A 16,192-nucleotide genomic window follows, 5' to 3' on the forward strand; every position below is an offset into this window, starting at 1 on the left:
TATTTATGAAATATATACATACTATATATACGGGTACATGTACATTCATCTATTTTGCTGTCCATCTGGATACTCACACTACATCAAACTTTAAAATAATTAAATATCTTTTCTTTTCCAGGACTACTGACTACTCAGTATGAGCGTTAAACTAATGCTGCTACAATTACCGATTTCGAAACAGAACTGCAGATCGCAGTGTCGAACGGAAACATATAAAACGTGTGTCCATGTATACTTGTGAAATGATCACTCAAGGCATTTCTATCATCCATTTGAGGAATAGACAATATGAACGCCGATCGCAGCTTTTCCCATCAGCGCAGACCACCTGACGTCGAAGAGGCGCTCTCGTCCATGCTGTGGACCCCATATGAGCGTACAACTACCGATAGTTCCTCCGAAGAAGATGAGCGACGCGAGCGTGCCAAACGCTTACGTAAATCTCATAGCAGCTATGAGCATAGAATAACCTGTGAACCGTTCACCTCCACATACTTCGATGATGATGATGATGATGATAATCAGCTGGTCCCATCTGGGGCGTTAACAACATCAACGCCAGCAAATGTAGCCAACACCCTGCAATCAACACCTTTTGTGCCTTTTCCCAACTTTTTTTACAGCAATGATGCAAGCGGCAGTAGCCATCGTGATCCCATATCAATCGATCAATCAAATCACAAACGAGCGGAAAAACACAGCGATGGCAGTTTCCGGTACTCCTATCCGTACTATGGAAATATTTCAAGCCTCCACAAATGGTGGTCTCCATCGATCAGCACAAAAGAGCCGCCTTCCTATGAGTCGCTTTATGCGAACGACTCAGCAGCATTAGTAGCACCTGAAGTCTATGACACAAAATTAAGAGGATTCAAAACAGAAGCACAACGTGATAATTATACTGGTGTAGAGGATTGTAATACACAAAGAGATGCTGCGTTTAGTACGAAAGGAGAGGTAAATTAAAATTCTATAAACACATACACATACCTACAAATGGGCATAATACACATACACATACATTGATATGTCTGTGTATGCCTAGATAAAGAAGACCGCTTCAAGAAAAAATATATTTTTTTATGCCACCAGAGAATGCTATTGAAATGAGAAGGCGCAAATGTTACCAGCAAATACAACGCGTTTTGTTCCACGAACTTAAAAACAAATTAACTCGCATTACCTCCAAACAAACGCTTCATACGCTGATTCGCACTAAAACTAAACTTGGCTGGCAGTTGGGAAGTCAGTGTATTTTTTGTTAAATTTAACATCACAACTTCGCCTAAAAGTAGGCTTCCCAATAAACTGAGAGCTACGTGCATTTATCAATGCGACTTTGTCTATACACACATGCATACATTCGAATATAATACCACCCGGTGGTAGGCTCTCGGAACAGACTCAGCGCACACACACACAACTAGACTGTAGGTGATTGTAAGCAGTCAATGTTTGAATCAAGCGCGTGTAAAATTCTATTTCCATTTAACATTGAATGACCCATGCGGCTCTGCATGATAGTGCAACCACTTTTATACAAGTAGCGTAGACTGCACCTTGCATTGCTGCACATTGAAACCACTTTAAGGCTTAGATCCGACATATGTACGTATCGATGGTTTTCGAGAAAAGTGACAATTTAAAAATACAAAATACTGAATTGGCTCAGTTTTCTAGAAAAGTGACGCGCCAATTCGATCACCTGACAAAACGACACTAACGCCATCTCTCAGAATTGCTTCAAGATTCGCTTATGACGCTTTTCCAGATAAAAATATATAAACTCTGTAGTTGATTTTTGCTTTTAACGGCAAAACTCCGAATTTGAGTTAATTTTTATTTGTGATTGCCTTGATTGCCTTGATTGCCTACTTTTCTTTATTTCTTTTCTTTATCTGGTATTACAGCGAAAGAATCCCAAGAACCTCATCATTGAACCTGACATATGAATGTAAACTTGGGCGTTTAGTTCAAAAATCCACACACAAATTTTTCTGTCATGTAGTATTTGCGATATCGCCAAATAACGGGTTTGGATTAAAGAAACAACGGTAGATCATGAAAAGTTCTTCTATATGGAGAATGCGTTAACCGATCAAAATAATATTAGGTGCGCAACTAAGTTCTGCCGTCAGCAGTGTGTGCTAGTCGATTCTAACATAACCTAAACGTCATAAACCAAGCTTAGAAATGTGGTAAACAAACTTCTTCGACACATTAGTGATTTTGTTTTGGTATCATATTCTTTTGGTTTTGTGAAAATGTCTGATTTTGTGCCAAATAATCGTAATTTGCGGGAAGTGTTGATTTTCCTCTTTCATTCGAAAAAACGGCGGCGGAAGCGCATTGAGAGCTACAAAAAGTTTATGGAGATGCTGCTTTAAGTGAAACAACGTGCCGAGATTGGTTCGTCGCTTCAAAGACGGTGATTTTAACGTTGCCGGCTGTCCGCGTGAAGGAAGGCCAAAAACCTTCGAAAACGCTGAATTGGAGGCATTGCTCAATGAGGATCCGTGTCAAACGCAAGAAGAGCTTGTTTCAGTATTAGGAGTTACCGGCCAATCCATTTCCATGCGATTGCATGCTTTGTGAATGATACAGACAGAAACTTGGGTTTCTTATGAGCTAAAAACAAGGCATGTCGTTTGTTCGCCTGTGAGCAACTGCTCCAGCGGCAAAAAAGGAAGGGGTTTCTTCATTGCATCGTGACAGGTGATGAAAAATGGATTCATTACAGCAATCCAAAGAAAAGAAAGTCATGGGCTTCTACGTCATCGCCTCGGCCGAATATTCACGCTGCGAAGGTTATACTAATATATGTACAATATTTGGTGGGAGTAAGTTGGTGTTATTTATTATGAACTGTTAAAATCAAGCGAAACTATCACTGGCGATCGGTATCGACTTCAATTGATGCGGTTGAGCCGAGCACTGCGCGAGAAGCGGCCACAATACGCGGAGAGGCATGACAAAGAGATTCTATAGCATGACAACGCTTGGTCTCACCTTGCCATGCCCGTTAAAACCTACCTGGAAGCACTGAAATGGGAAATCCTACCCCACACACCATATTCTCCAGATATTGCGCCATCCGATTATCACCTGTTCCGATCGATGGTACATGGTCTAGCTGACCAGCAGTTCCATTCATATGAAGACATCAAGAAATGGCTTGATCCGTGGGTAGCCTCAAAAGATGAACAGTTTTACCGCGACGGTATACGGGATCTACCAGAAAGATGGGAAAAAGTAGTAGCCAGCGATGGGCAATAATTTCAATGATGCACTTATACCCATTTTTTCAGAATAAAGTTGTATTTTCATCAAAAAAAAGAGACAACTTAGTTGCGCACCTAATAATTTTGGCATAGTCACATGATCGTTAAAATGAGCACCCCTCACATTTGTACGGAAAATGCAGTTTTTTAAATTAATAATAACAGATACTCAATTTTCAATTGTATGCGGTTCTTATTTCACGGATTAGTATAACAAATAAAAATAATAATTCGAAAACCTTTTGAAATGCAAAATAGTGACAATAGGAGGAAAAGAAGAAAATTTTATTAAGAATGCCATTTGATTTATCGAAGTTTGGTCTAAAACCACTGTATCCACCATGACTGCACTTAGAATTTCTTTTTCTATTAATTCCGTTTTTTTTTACATACCTTCTGCTCAAATATGAACGAGACCTTATCAATAAAACGGTCCGCGGATGACATATGGCAAAAATAAATTTTTTGTTTTTTGGTAGGACTGTTATAAGCTTACATGGCAAATTTCAGCGTGATATGTCACATAGTCTGTTTTCTGTGCTACTGTAAACAAGTCAAGCTCGAGTGTGTTCTTCGAATTCTCTTTTATGACTTCAATTGTCTCAAAATGTTTTCCACGGACCGGCAACTTGGGCTTGGGAAACAGGAAAAAGTCACATGGAGCCATATCAGGCGAATACGGTGCTTGCGGAACGATATTAACATTATTTTTGTTCAAATAATCGCGAACAAGACGTGATGTGTGAGCTGGTGCATTATAGTGATGCAAGAACCATGACTTGTTGTCCCACAATTCCTTCCTTTTAAGACGAGTGTTCTCGCGCAAACGCTTTAAAACGTCTAAATAATATTCAGCGTTAACCGATTTTGCGATTTGTGCGATTTTCAAGCACAATTTTCTTTACTTTTCCGATGTTTTCGTCGTTTACTGATGTTGCTGGACGACGTTCATGAGGCAAGTTTTCAACCGATGTACGGCCCTCTTTGAACGATTTGTACCACTGGAAAGCACGTGCACGCGATAGAGCAGAGTCCCCATAGGTTGTCTGCAACATTTTTAAGGCGTCTGAAGCCGAAATTTTGTTGGAGTAACAAAATTTCAAACAAATTCTTTGTTCAACTTGAATTTCCATCGTTAAATTCGAAGAACACACTCGAGCTTGACTTGTTTACAGTAGCACAGAAAACAAACTATGTGACATATCACGCTGAAATTTGCCATGTGAGCTTATAACAGTACTACCAAAAAACAAAAAAATTATTTTTGCCATATGTCATCCGCGGACCGTTTTATTGATAACGTCTCGTTCATATTTGAGCAGAAGGTAAATATTTACAAACTTAGCGGGTACAGGAAATCTTCCAATACAATGTTTCACACTTTCTTCTTCGTTCAGATTGCAGTGGCTACGCATTTTTGACGCGTTTCTGAATGTATTGGCATATTTTTGAATGTTTCCTTGGCGTTTTGCTTCTTTCTTGAACTACATCCTCGTAAATAAAGTTGTCCATTTTATTGGTTATGAGGTGCATAGGTCGTACTCCATACCATAAGAAGCAGCCCAAAATTATTTTGTTTCCGTCAACGTGCTTGACTGTTGTTTTTTTGTGAACCGCGGTGAGAACTCCTGTCCTTTGGAACCTCTAAAATTTCGCCCAGCATCATTTCCAAGTGAATTAATTTTTGTTTCATCGCTCCAAAGTATGTTAAACTATTTTTTCATACCCTCTGGTCCACACCATTACTTGTGCTCTGGAGCAAAGCTTTTCCCCTCTTCCTTAAATTGGCTTGTTTCAACAGAGGCACTTTACGAGCTTTTCTGTCTGGTAGGTTCCTGTCGTACAATCGAAGCCGTACTGTTATCACTAATACTACATTATCGCTTTCAGGCGCAATGGCATGCGATGACTGAAAAAAATCCCTCTCGGCGAGAGTCACAATTAAATTACCAGTAGTGCAAGTCGTTTTCTTTCTACCACTAAGTCGATTTGGATTTTTTGGGCTTAAGAGCACTTAGGTTAGGTTAGGTTGAGTGGCTGTCATCCGACACACTTAGACCAGAATAGCCCCCTTGTGATACCACTGAAGCTCTTCTTTTACACTCCTGAGTCTTCTCTGAACCAACCTGTAGATTTAAAAAAATATTGTTAATTTCGGCATCCCTATTTGTGAGATCTCTTCAATGCTGTCAAGAAAGGCGAATCCGTGCGTGGAAAGCCTTTTTCTGTGTAGAATCTTGCATATACACAGGACGTGTTCCGCCGTTTCCTCTTCTTCATTATCTTCACAGCTTCGACAAAACTCCAATTAGACAATGCCCTGTTAGTACGCCTATCGTATTTCTCATATCCGGTCTCCTGAGAATCAGGAACGATTTTGTGTGGCCGTGGTCTCATTCTAGCCAAGTTTACCTGCTTATTTGACAAAAAGGTGATAGCTTCCAACGGGCATTAGCAGCTTTGATAGAGTGTCTATCTATAAATAATTTGCTGGGTGAATGTTTAGTGTTGTACCTTTCCTTGCAAGCTCATATGCTTTGCAAGTACCTTCTATATTTCTGTGGTCTGGCACCCAGATCAGATTGCAAAATATTCTGATACTTCGCATAATAATTCAAGAGCACTTTAAAGGAAATTTTGGGACCGTCCAAGTTGGTTGGTTGGTTTAGTAGGTTTAAGTGGTGATTCGTCCAGAATCCAACTAGCGGTTTCGCACCATTTTTTTGCTACATCCTCGCTATCAACTTGTTTACCAGTTATTTACAGCATGACTATATCCAGTCTGTGCGGTCTAAGCCAGTCAGTTGTTCGAGACTCTTGAACAGCGGTTTGCCCAGGGTTAACATTCTGTCCCTCCACAGAGCAGGGCATTTACAGGGTAAACCGTCCAAGTAACTCAGCCATAAATTCGTGGAATTTTTTTTTTGTTTTCGAAGATTTTTAATTCGCTACTTACGTAACATTCAATATTTTCCATTTAATTATTTAAAATGCAAAAATTATCCGCAAAGCACCTATTTTAGTGGCCACACAAAATTACACTTTATGAAAATAACCGGGTCTTTTAAATTCACATCGAAGCAGTGATGCCATTTAAAAAAAAAAAGCGAAATTGCAGTAACAGCTTTAAATTTTTTCGAGCAGCACAAGGAAATCAATAGATAAAGGCAGCGTATCGTATATAATACTTAAAACTATTGTTTATTTTAGTACATAACATTATTAATGCCAAATAAATAATCAACTTAAAAAAAAAAAAAAAACAGGCAGCGTACCTAATTTAATGACCATATGTGTGTGTATAAGTATAAATGAAGTTTTTTATAATAATGCCCTTACTTTTGGAAATACAGTAAAGTTTATAAATAAAAAATAGAATTTTAAATACATTTTTTATTATCTCTTTTAAACTTTTCAAGGGATGGCATTAGTTCTATCAAGCTTTTTACCTGCTGTCTTGCTGCGATGTTCGAATATGTCGCTTTATAAGTCTAATTTATTACCCTAAGTATTTTGGCACTGGGAAAACTAACTATTGCCATCCAAAAGTCGATTTTGAGCTATCCACTTGTAACACTTTTACTTAAATATGATCCAAAAATAAGACCAAAATGAATATTTTTATTCTCATGCGAATAACTTTTTCACCTATTGGAGGATTTTTTTCATTAAAAACATAGCTTTTTTCTTTGTGCGTTAGGAAAGGGTACGAAAATCATTACTTGGCAACATCTCAAATAGTGCATAATAGAAGAAATATTTAAGGGATTTTTGAGCTCAGTCATGGCTGAAATTTTGGAAGGAGCTTTGGCTGTACTCAGTCGATGAGCTGCCAGTTGCAGTCTTAGAGTCAACTCTGGCAAAACGCTGCTATTCACCAGCAAATACAAACCTCCTTTTTTTAGACTTCCTAGGTTAAACAACCAGTGTCTTACACTCGCATCGGAAGTCAAGTATCTTGGTGTAATACTTGACCCCAAACTCCATTGGAAGCTGCACATCGAACATCGAGTTAAGAAGGTCAGTATAGTTTTCTACTCCTGTAAAGCTATATTCGGTAAATAATGGAGTGTCAAGCCATTTGTCGTACTCAGGATGTACAACTTAGTGGTTCTACCAATTTCGACATATGGCTGCCTAGTTTGGTGGGTAGCTCTTCGGAATGGATTTAACACCATTAAATTAGAGAGAGTGCACAGGTATGCATGTATTATCATCACTGGGTCGTGTAGAACATGCGTCCTTAACGTCCATTGCTGCTCAGAGCGCTATTGGATTGAAGGAGGCTGGCCCATGGAGGCTATCTCTTATAAGACATAGGAGCATTTTGAGGCAAATTTCTTCTTCCTTCTCTGTAATTCGTAAAGATCTCTGCATCGGCTATCTTTCCAAGCAGGCTGGATTTGACGGAGGGGAGAGTCTGCACGGACATAGATACCTGCGGTTTCACCGACGGATCTAAGATGGGATCTGGTGTTGGAGTGGGGGTTTTCTCTAAAACATCCAATGCTTCTGCCTCTTTTAAACTGCCGAAAACTAGTAGTGTTTTTCAAGTAGAGCCCTTCGCGATCCTTCAGGCGTGCAAATGCTTCGTGATCGCTGTTGGGAGGGAGACATAAATATCTTTTCCGATAGCACAGTCCATATAATTTAATGTTTGAAGATTATTTCATGCAAATGTTGACCGCGACTGCGCTTCAAATAGTCCATCCGCTTAGTTCAATTTTGGCATACTCTTTCCAATGTTTCGGCCGGTATCTCACATATAAATACCTTAATGTTGTCTTCCAATGCGTTAATTAAAGTAGGGTTGCCGGAATAGACATGAGCTTTAACATAGCCCCACAAAAAATAATCTAAAGACGTTATATCGCACGATCTGGGTAGCCAATTAACAGGTCCCGAACGTGAAATAAAATGTTCACCGAACTCGCCTCTCAACAAGTCCATGTCACATGTTATGCAAGTCAAACTCTTGCATTTTGGGCAAAAAAAAGTTGGATATCATTTCACGGTAGCGCTCACCATTCACAGTTACGTTACGATTCGCAGCATCTTTGAAGAAGTACGGTCCAATGATACTTCCAGCCCATAAACCGCACCAAACTGTGACCTTTTCTGGATACATTGGTAGCTCTTGAAATTCTTCTGGCTGATCTTCACTCCAAAATCGACAATTCTGCTTATTTAAGTACCCATTGATCCAAAAATGAGCTTGGTCGCTGAACACAATTTTTCGATAAAAAAGTGGATCTTAAACTTTCTTAACAGAACACGCATTTTTATAATAAAATTCAATGATTTGCAAGTGTTGTTCGTTTGTAAGACGATTCATGGTTACATTATAGACCAAACTGAAGATGTTTGACAGTGAAACAAAACACAAACGTGCGTCAGTTGTTAAAAACCAACTGTTTAACAAGATAATAGCTAAAAAATCACCCTTTAGCTGTCTTCTGGTGAACTCCTGTAAGGAGTAGAGCAAACGTCTCGAACGTGCAGGAAACATTTCTCTTATCTGGGTTCTATGACATAGGAACATAGAGGGAAACGAAATTGCCAATGAGCTTGCAGGGAAGAGATCGACAGAACCGGTTTTAGTTGCTGTGTCCCCGGTGTCCCCTTGATCGTTGGTAAAGGGAAGGAGTTGTATCTTATTGCGTGATATCTCAAAAACGGGTTCACCTCAGTATGACAGAAGCAGGGCGCCTAAAGTGCGGCGCATCCCCCGCCATTCAATTTTTGAACTCATGGCGGTGTTCAACGGTCACTCGGTTATCGGAACTCAACTAACTTCCGTACAATCCCCATTGCATAAACTGTGGGCATCCTGCAGAGGAAGAGGGAGTTTAACACTTTCTTTGCAAATGTTCGGCTCTGGCGACTAGGCGCTTGAGGTTCTTTAGTGTGCCCTTTGGGGATAGCCTGAGGCAGTTCTCCAGTCTAGATCCATTTTTTCTACTTCACTACATCAGGAAGCACTGGATGACTGTAGATCGTTTTTCTTCCTCTAAGTTTTATAATTTGGCGTAGGTGGTGGTCTACATTATGATATCAAAGCGGCATTCTACTGCTACCTGTAGTGCATCCGTAGTTCTCTTACCACCTAACCTACCTATCTGAGCCCAGCCATCGATTTCAAGAGAAAAATTATCAAAATCACATACAATTTGTAAACAAACACATGAAGGTTTGCGTGAAATTGTAAAATGAACTATGCAAATTAAAATGAATAAAATATGGATATTTTTTCTTTAAGTTTTGGCATTCTCAAAAGTGAACCAGTTTGCAATATCGAGCGTGCACTGTACTTGCTTCTTTTATGGCGTCACTGGCTGACAAATAACATACGAAACGCTAGCAGTGCAATCTTCTATTCTTTCATTCTTTTATGGCAAGTAAATGGGCACATGCATGTATGTGTGCAAAGGTGTGCCTGCAAGCCGATCAGTGGCAATAAAGCTATGCAGCCAAGAACAGCTGATTGGTGCGCTTACGGCCTTATTGACTAATTGCAAGCTAAGTGCTCGCCAGTAGATGCATTAAGTTTTTATCTCATTCATAAAATAATTTAAGTTTCCGTAATTTTTTTTCTGTTTTAGGGCACTCTTCAGCCGTTGGGCCAGATTAACTTGGAAGTTGAATCGCACATTGAACTAGAAAATTGCAACAACAATGTCAGTGCTGCAAAACACGAGCAAAGCAAAGAGCCAAGAGAGTTAGCTACGATACGGCTGTGTGACGAAATGCGGCCGACGAATGGTCGATCACAACAAACTGAAGAGTATAACAATAAAATTAATAACAACAATAATCATGACGACGAAGATGATGACGGATCGAGAGAGAAAAACCAATTAAAACAACAACACCATCCGCATATGCAGTTGGAGTGCACCACCACCAGTTCACAAGCAACTGCAATGGCAAGAGCGATAACTACAGCAATCGCAGGGGTTACGGATAAAAGCATAAAAGGAGTGGAAAGAGCAGAAACAATATCACACGAGGGAGAGGAGGTCAGTCAACTTGTTTCCTGCATTGGCCGCAGCCAAAACCCCTTTTCCACTTCGCATTTACGCACCAGTGGCGTAAACCACCAAAATAGTAATAACAATAACAATAACAATAATGATGACAGTCTTCTCAGACCAATACCAATGCGTGGTGGTGGCTCGAACAATGAAAGGCGAATGAATACTGCAGCAATAAATACGCTAACCAACTTGTTTGCGGCGGCTTGGAGCGACAAAGCGACAACAGCTGGGAGAGCACCCGGCAGCCACTGGGAAAGCGACTACGCTGAGCAACGCACCTTGCCACCGGTGGTTGGTGCAGTGACGATCATTCAGTCCGCGACGTGCTCGTTCGACGGTCGTGTAAGTGCGCGTCAACCGCGATCTTCGTTAGTTGCCTTACCCTCGTATTCGCATTTGTGGAAAAAGACTTTAGGCGGTGTGCGTACAAAAGTCAAACGGGTGACACGGCCAAGTTCCGAAAACCTTCACGTTTCAATCGCCGCTCCGCTGGACACGCTAACACCCAACAAATGTTTGGGCGAACTCGAGCGCTTGTATGCCGAATTTCGGGCGAGTGAAAGTGCGCTAGTAGCAGCTCGTAGCGATGCTGGCGAAGGTAACAAAAGTAGCCACCGTCGCCAAAATAGTCATCATAGCTGCGGTCAAAGTGATAGTGGAGGCAGTGGCTCCAATTGCGATTATGATTGTGAACTTTTGAATGCAAATAAATGCGTCACCGCCAAATTCACTGACTCGGCGAGCAATATGCGTCTCAACATACCCGCTGCGGCAAGCACGCCGCTTACCTCCTCACCGTCGGAGTTACAAGTGCACACAATCAAAGTTTTGCCCGCAAGCAGTACGAGCAGCGTCTTTGTAACCAGCCTCGACTGTGCGGCCACAGGTTGTCTGACAAGTAATGGTCGGGCGCAGAGCGGCAGTGTTAGCAGTGACGATCGCTGCAGCAATCTGCTGCACGAAACAAAAAATAGTAACGGTGATTGCTCCAATAATGTGGAGAATCAAGAAATCAACAATGACGATGTTGTTGGTGCCATTGGAAATGACAGCAGGAGCAATAATGCAATGGTCGCGGTGCTGGCCTCGTCGACCGTTCGGAGTCAGCCGAGCCTGACGATACACGTGAATTCGGATAACAGTGATCAAAACAATAACAACAACTGCACTAACAACAAAAATAATGAAAGTTACAATAATAGAAGAAATAATTGCAGTGATAATGATTGCGTCGCCGTAGATGCCGCGACGCTGAATGTGAATGTAGGCAATCAACAGAAAAATATCGTTAAAAGCAATGGCGTCAGTATAGTCAATTGTAATTATTCCAGTGTTTACACAATCAGCAACAGCAGCAACAACAACAACAGTGCGTCAATGTTGAGTACAAATATGGCAATCACAACAACAACAACACCAGTGAGCAGTGTCAGTGTTAACAAAAGTGTCAGTGAAGTGAGTCCAGTACCTAATGTATTCTGTGGCGTCAAAAAGAACGGAAGCAGCAACAGTGTTGCTGTCGATGGTAGTGCTGCCAAAAATGGTTCTAACGGCAATGGGTTTAATACAGTTAATGTTGCCGATAGTGTCAATATTATAAGTTTAAGTGATCAATCGCCGAGTACGCAAGTGCGTGCCCAGCAAGTTTCCAACACCTCCTCGTCCGTGCCTCTTACAAGATCGGCACTGTCAACGCAGACAGACGTCGAATCTCGGCCAGCGATAAGTGCTATGTGCGTTGCCGCGCCCCAACAACCGCGTAGGTTCACGTCAACAGAGTGCCAAACCGACGAAATCTCGTCCGTGCAACTGCGAACCGATCGGGCTCCAGTCTCACCGATTTCTAACCGTGCACAAAGACGACGGGACAGACGTGAAAGACGGCAACTACTGCAGCATCTATCTGCGTCGTACCCACATCCGCACCAATTGCACATGCCTTCTCCATTGCGTCGGCCGCAGGACCGTCATTCGATGCCCCCTGGCCCAATGCCTATTGCGGGCATAGCTGCTGTGCATTTGCCAGCCAATCTTCAACATTCAGGGGGGCCCGCGACAACCACCATACCAGGGGCAATGTCTGCTTTGCTGCGTCCCATGCTTCCCGATCTAATACATAGGCATTTTCCACCGCCATATAGTGCGTTGCCATTGAGTGGTTGTGCGACAACGGCGGTAACATCATCACCCCCTCCCCCAATGATAGGACCTGCACCGCCGCCGGGCACAACTCTTCTTACGCCAGTGATATCAACGGTTCCTATGCCAGGTGGTGCACCAACAGTCGTCAGCGATGGACGCTTCACTTTACCACTGCCAATAATAAGAAGGTAAGTGCCCACTCTAAGAGCTGACGCTTAACTAAAAATGGTGGTTAATTAAGAGTTCATTTAAGAGTTAATTGAATTAAACTTACTCTACACAAACTTTAATATTTTGAAGTATTGCATGTAAGAGCTTAGTTTCATTCTAACGAATAGGCTGGGCAACGGTTCATGGTTAAGCGCATGGCCAATTTTCTCGAAAAGTTGCTCAATTGTACGTTTCCTCACTTGTAAGGAATATCAAAAACGTGTACGCAAATTACAACCCAAAAAAAACTAGAAACGCATAAATGGCATAAATAAGTGCTCAGTACTCAAAATTTGTTTGCAATTTAAAAAAAAATAATAAAAAAAAAATTAAAATTTGAAAAATTTGAATTTTTTTGTTTTGATGTTTTTTTATTTAATAAGATACTAAGGGGGCGTCCATAAATTACGTGAGATGTTTAAGGGGGGGAGGGGGGTCGAGTCAAATCTCATCTAATCTTACGTTGGAGAGAGGGGGCGTCTCGGCAAATATCACGCAATTTTTTTCTGATTGAAGCAAAAAAATTGTACATACTTAAGATTTAATCTCAAGCGTAATCGTAGTATGATTAAGATCATTCACTAATTCGTTCAAAAGAAAATAATTTCATTCATACTTCGACGTTATACATTACTACTGTCAAACCACCATATTTGTTTTATACCAAATAGCTCAATTTAATCTGAATTTGCGGTACAGTGTAGCCCGTCGGTTGTTTTCGCGCCACTATGAGCCGAACGCCCTATCACTCAGGTTGACGTTTGACAATTCCGGACTTTAAAGAACATGACGGAAAATCATTTGCTCCATTTCTAATACGCGTACCGATTGAACCGCTGAATGCCTTCATCAGCACGCCTATTGATCTCTATTGCCCAAGTATACGTGATGATTTAGAGAAAATATGCTACAGTACATGCGGTATTTACTTCGCATCTATCACAAGAGCTGCAGAGCACAGGCAAGCAGCTCACATTGCACCAGCTAAGCAAGCGCGTATGTTTCGCAAAGTGCGACCCTCACGGATTGTCACAAGACGAGCTAATGAGTTACTGTGCGCAAGCGTCAACGGCTTAGAGTGGCTAGATTAGAACGAAGTTGAAGGAGCACATGATTTTACTGAAAATCATATGGACATGTTGGTTCCAATAGTCTCTCTTGAAACCGCGCATGATTCTCCATGGACTAAATTAGAGTAGATATTCTTTTTTAATCGCAGTAGTTACGATTTAAGTCTTCTATTGTTAAATTTTTATTACACTTATAACTCTCAGCAATATTGATTACTAGTCTTAACTAATTGTAAATAAAAGCACGAAGCAAATTTTTTTTTCTCTTTTTACAATAACAATCCAAAGCGTTTACATAAGAAACCCACATTTTGAAAAATCTCACGTGAGATTGGGGGATGGGGGAGGGGGTTGAATAAAATCTCATGACATCTCACCAGGGGGGGAGGGAGGATCAGAAAATTGAAAAAAACACCTCACGTAATTTATGGACGCCCCCTGATGCAAAGTTGAAAAAAGTGTTTTTTCAATTTTATGTAATAATGTTTAGCCAATATTTAAAAACAATGCACTTGTTCCTTTAATTCTTTTGCAAACTTAAATGAATGATGGATCGATTTAAAAATTTACAGGGTTATTAGTGGAATATTACACTATAAATATCACTGGAAACATGAGTCCCCGCGTTAATATTTGTAAGCGAGCGATATTTAGATTTTCTGAAAAACCGTAAAAAGGCGTTTTTTGTGTTCACTTCACACCAACGTTAAGGGTAAAAAAAAAATTTCTCAAAAAATTAAAATAGGATCTTATATGAAATTTAATCTACTTTCCAAAATCATTGTCGCATTTATTGTGAGGTTATTAGTTGCTGAGATATCAATGTTCAAAGATAAAACGGTATTTTTTCGTAAAATGCGGATATCTCAGAGAGAAATAATCGTAGCGAGAATTCAAAAAAAGCAAATTGAAGCTACATAAGCAAGCTAGTTGACTGTATGGCTAGTGTTAGTCGGAAAAAAATTTTGCCAAGCCCGTGCAATCAAAAAAAAAAAAAGAAAAAAATGTAAACAATTTTTGTGTCGTCCTTTAGCTGACGATTACAAAATAACCGTTAAATAAAAAAAATGTTTGCTCAAAGGTCTTAAAACTATAGGGTGGGCCATGTAAAATTTGATTTTTGAATCGGCTATAAAAAAAACTAATCAATATTTTTTCAAACTGTTTTTTTTTAATTTTGAAGATTGAACATTGTCATTTATGAATGAAAAATAATATCGTTCAAATGACTGCCACGACTGGCTTTACAGTAGGCCATTCGATCAACCCAATTTTTAAGCACATTTTCGATTGCTTGGCTCCAATTTCATGAATGGCAACTTCGATTTCGTGTTTTAAAGCATCAATCGTCTCTGGATGGTTCGCTTAGCATTTTTTCTTAACGGCTCTCCACAAAAAATAGTGGAGCTTAAATCACAGCTCCAAGGCGGCTAATTGATATCGGAATTTCGGCTGATTATTCGGTTTACAAAAACGGTAGCCAAAAGTTCGGTAGCCCATTTCGTAAATGTCAAACCTTTAAGTAAGTTATGAACATATTTGACATGTCATTTGTATTACCATTCTCAAAAAATAGGTGGTTCAAAAAGCAAACGCTATATGGCCCACCCTGTAGAAGCTTAAGGCTTCAAATTGCTTTTTGTCGGAACTCCGTGCGACCATTTTTCATCGAGATACAGCTAAGAAATTTAGGAAATTTTACTGTTCCCTTAATTTTTGTGAGAAGTGTATTTGTGATCATTTCGCTGTTTTAGCAGGTTTCCATCTCTCAATAAGAACGATAATATTTGAACCAAAATAAAGTAACGTACATATTAATTTTCCAATCAAACCAGAGATAAAACTGCAAGATAAGTCCGATGTAAATAATCAAATGCGTAATAAGTCAGCGTTCACTTGCCTTTAGTCTCGATAGACCATAGTGCGCCCCACCAAAAGGTTTAAGAGTTTTTTGTGCTTGAATTAATGCTTAACCTTTTGCACTCGAAGCGGTTTCTGCGCGGGCTAACCAGCAACTCGAAGCGTTTTGTAGCATTAGTAAAGTCACATTCAACATTAGTAAAGTCACATATAATCTCGACTTGTGTTGACCCTTTCCTTACAAATGAATGCCGTCTCTGGGAGTTATTTCATAACAGCAATGTTGCAGCGTTCTGTATAATAAGCATAGACTTAAAATATCCCATACTACCTATGAAATATTCAATTTATGGAGTGATATTTGATTCTCCATAAAAATATGTTAACACTGTCACTGCGAATGTTGCAGGTTTGTTCAATAAGTTTTGCGGTTCGATAAGCAAAACGTAATTTTATGGTTTGAAATGCACTTTATTAATCAGTATAGTCTCTCTGAACATCAATTTCAATTTATGAATTCCATCGCTGAAGTGAGAATCTGCAAAGAGAAGGGCTGCAAAATAAGCTTCCACAGCTGTTACGACCTCAT

At 40.1% G+C, this 16,192-nt stretch overlaps 1 protein-coding gene across 1 annotated transcript in view; it reads left to right on the top strand.

Annotated features, from left to right (window-relative positions):
- The window catches only part of LOC128866117 (uncharacterized), a 118,494-nt gene that overhangs the window by 32,011 nt on the left and 70,291 nt on the right, over positions 1-16,192 (top strand). Inside the window, exons 2-3 of the mRNA XM_054106618.1 lie at positions 122-960; positions 9,887-12,651. Of these exons, the coding sequence (XP_053962593.1) occupies positions 292-960; positions 9,887-12,651 (3,434 nt within the window). The 5' untranslated portion in view covers positions 122-291. The remainder of the gene's footprint in view (positions 1-121; positions 961-9,886; positions 12,652-16,192) is intronic.

This window comes from Anastrepha ludens, chromosome 6 (assembly GCF_028408465.1).
Source record: "Anastrepha ludens isolate Willacy chromosome 6, idAnaLude1.1, whole genome shotgun sequence".
NCBI lineage: Eukaryota > Metazoa > Arthropoda > Insecta > Diptera > Tephritidae > Anastrepha > Anastrepha ludens.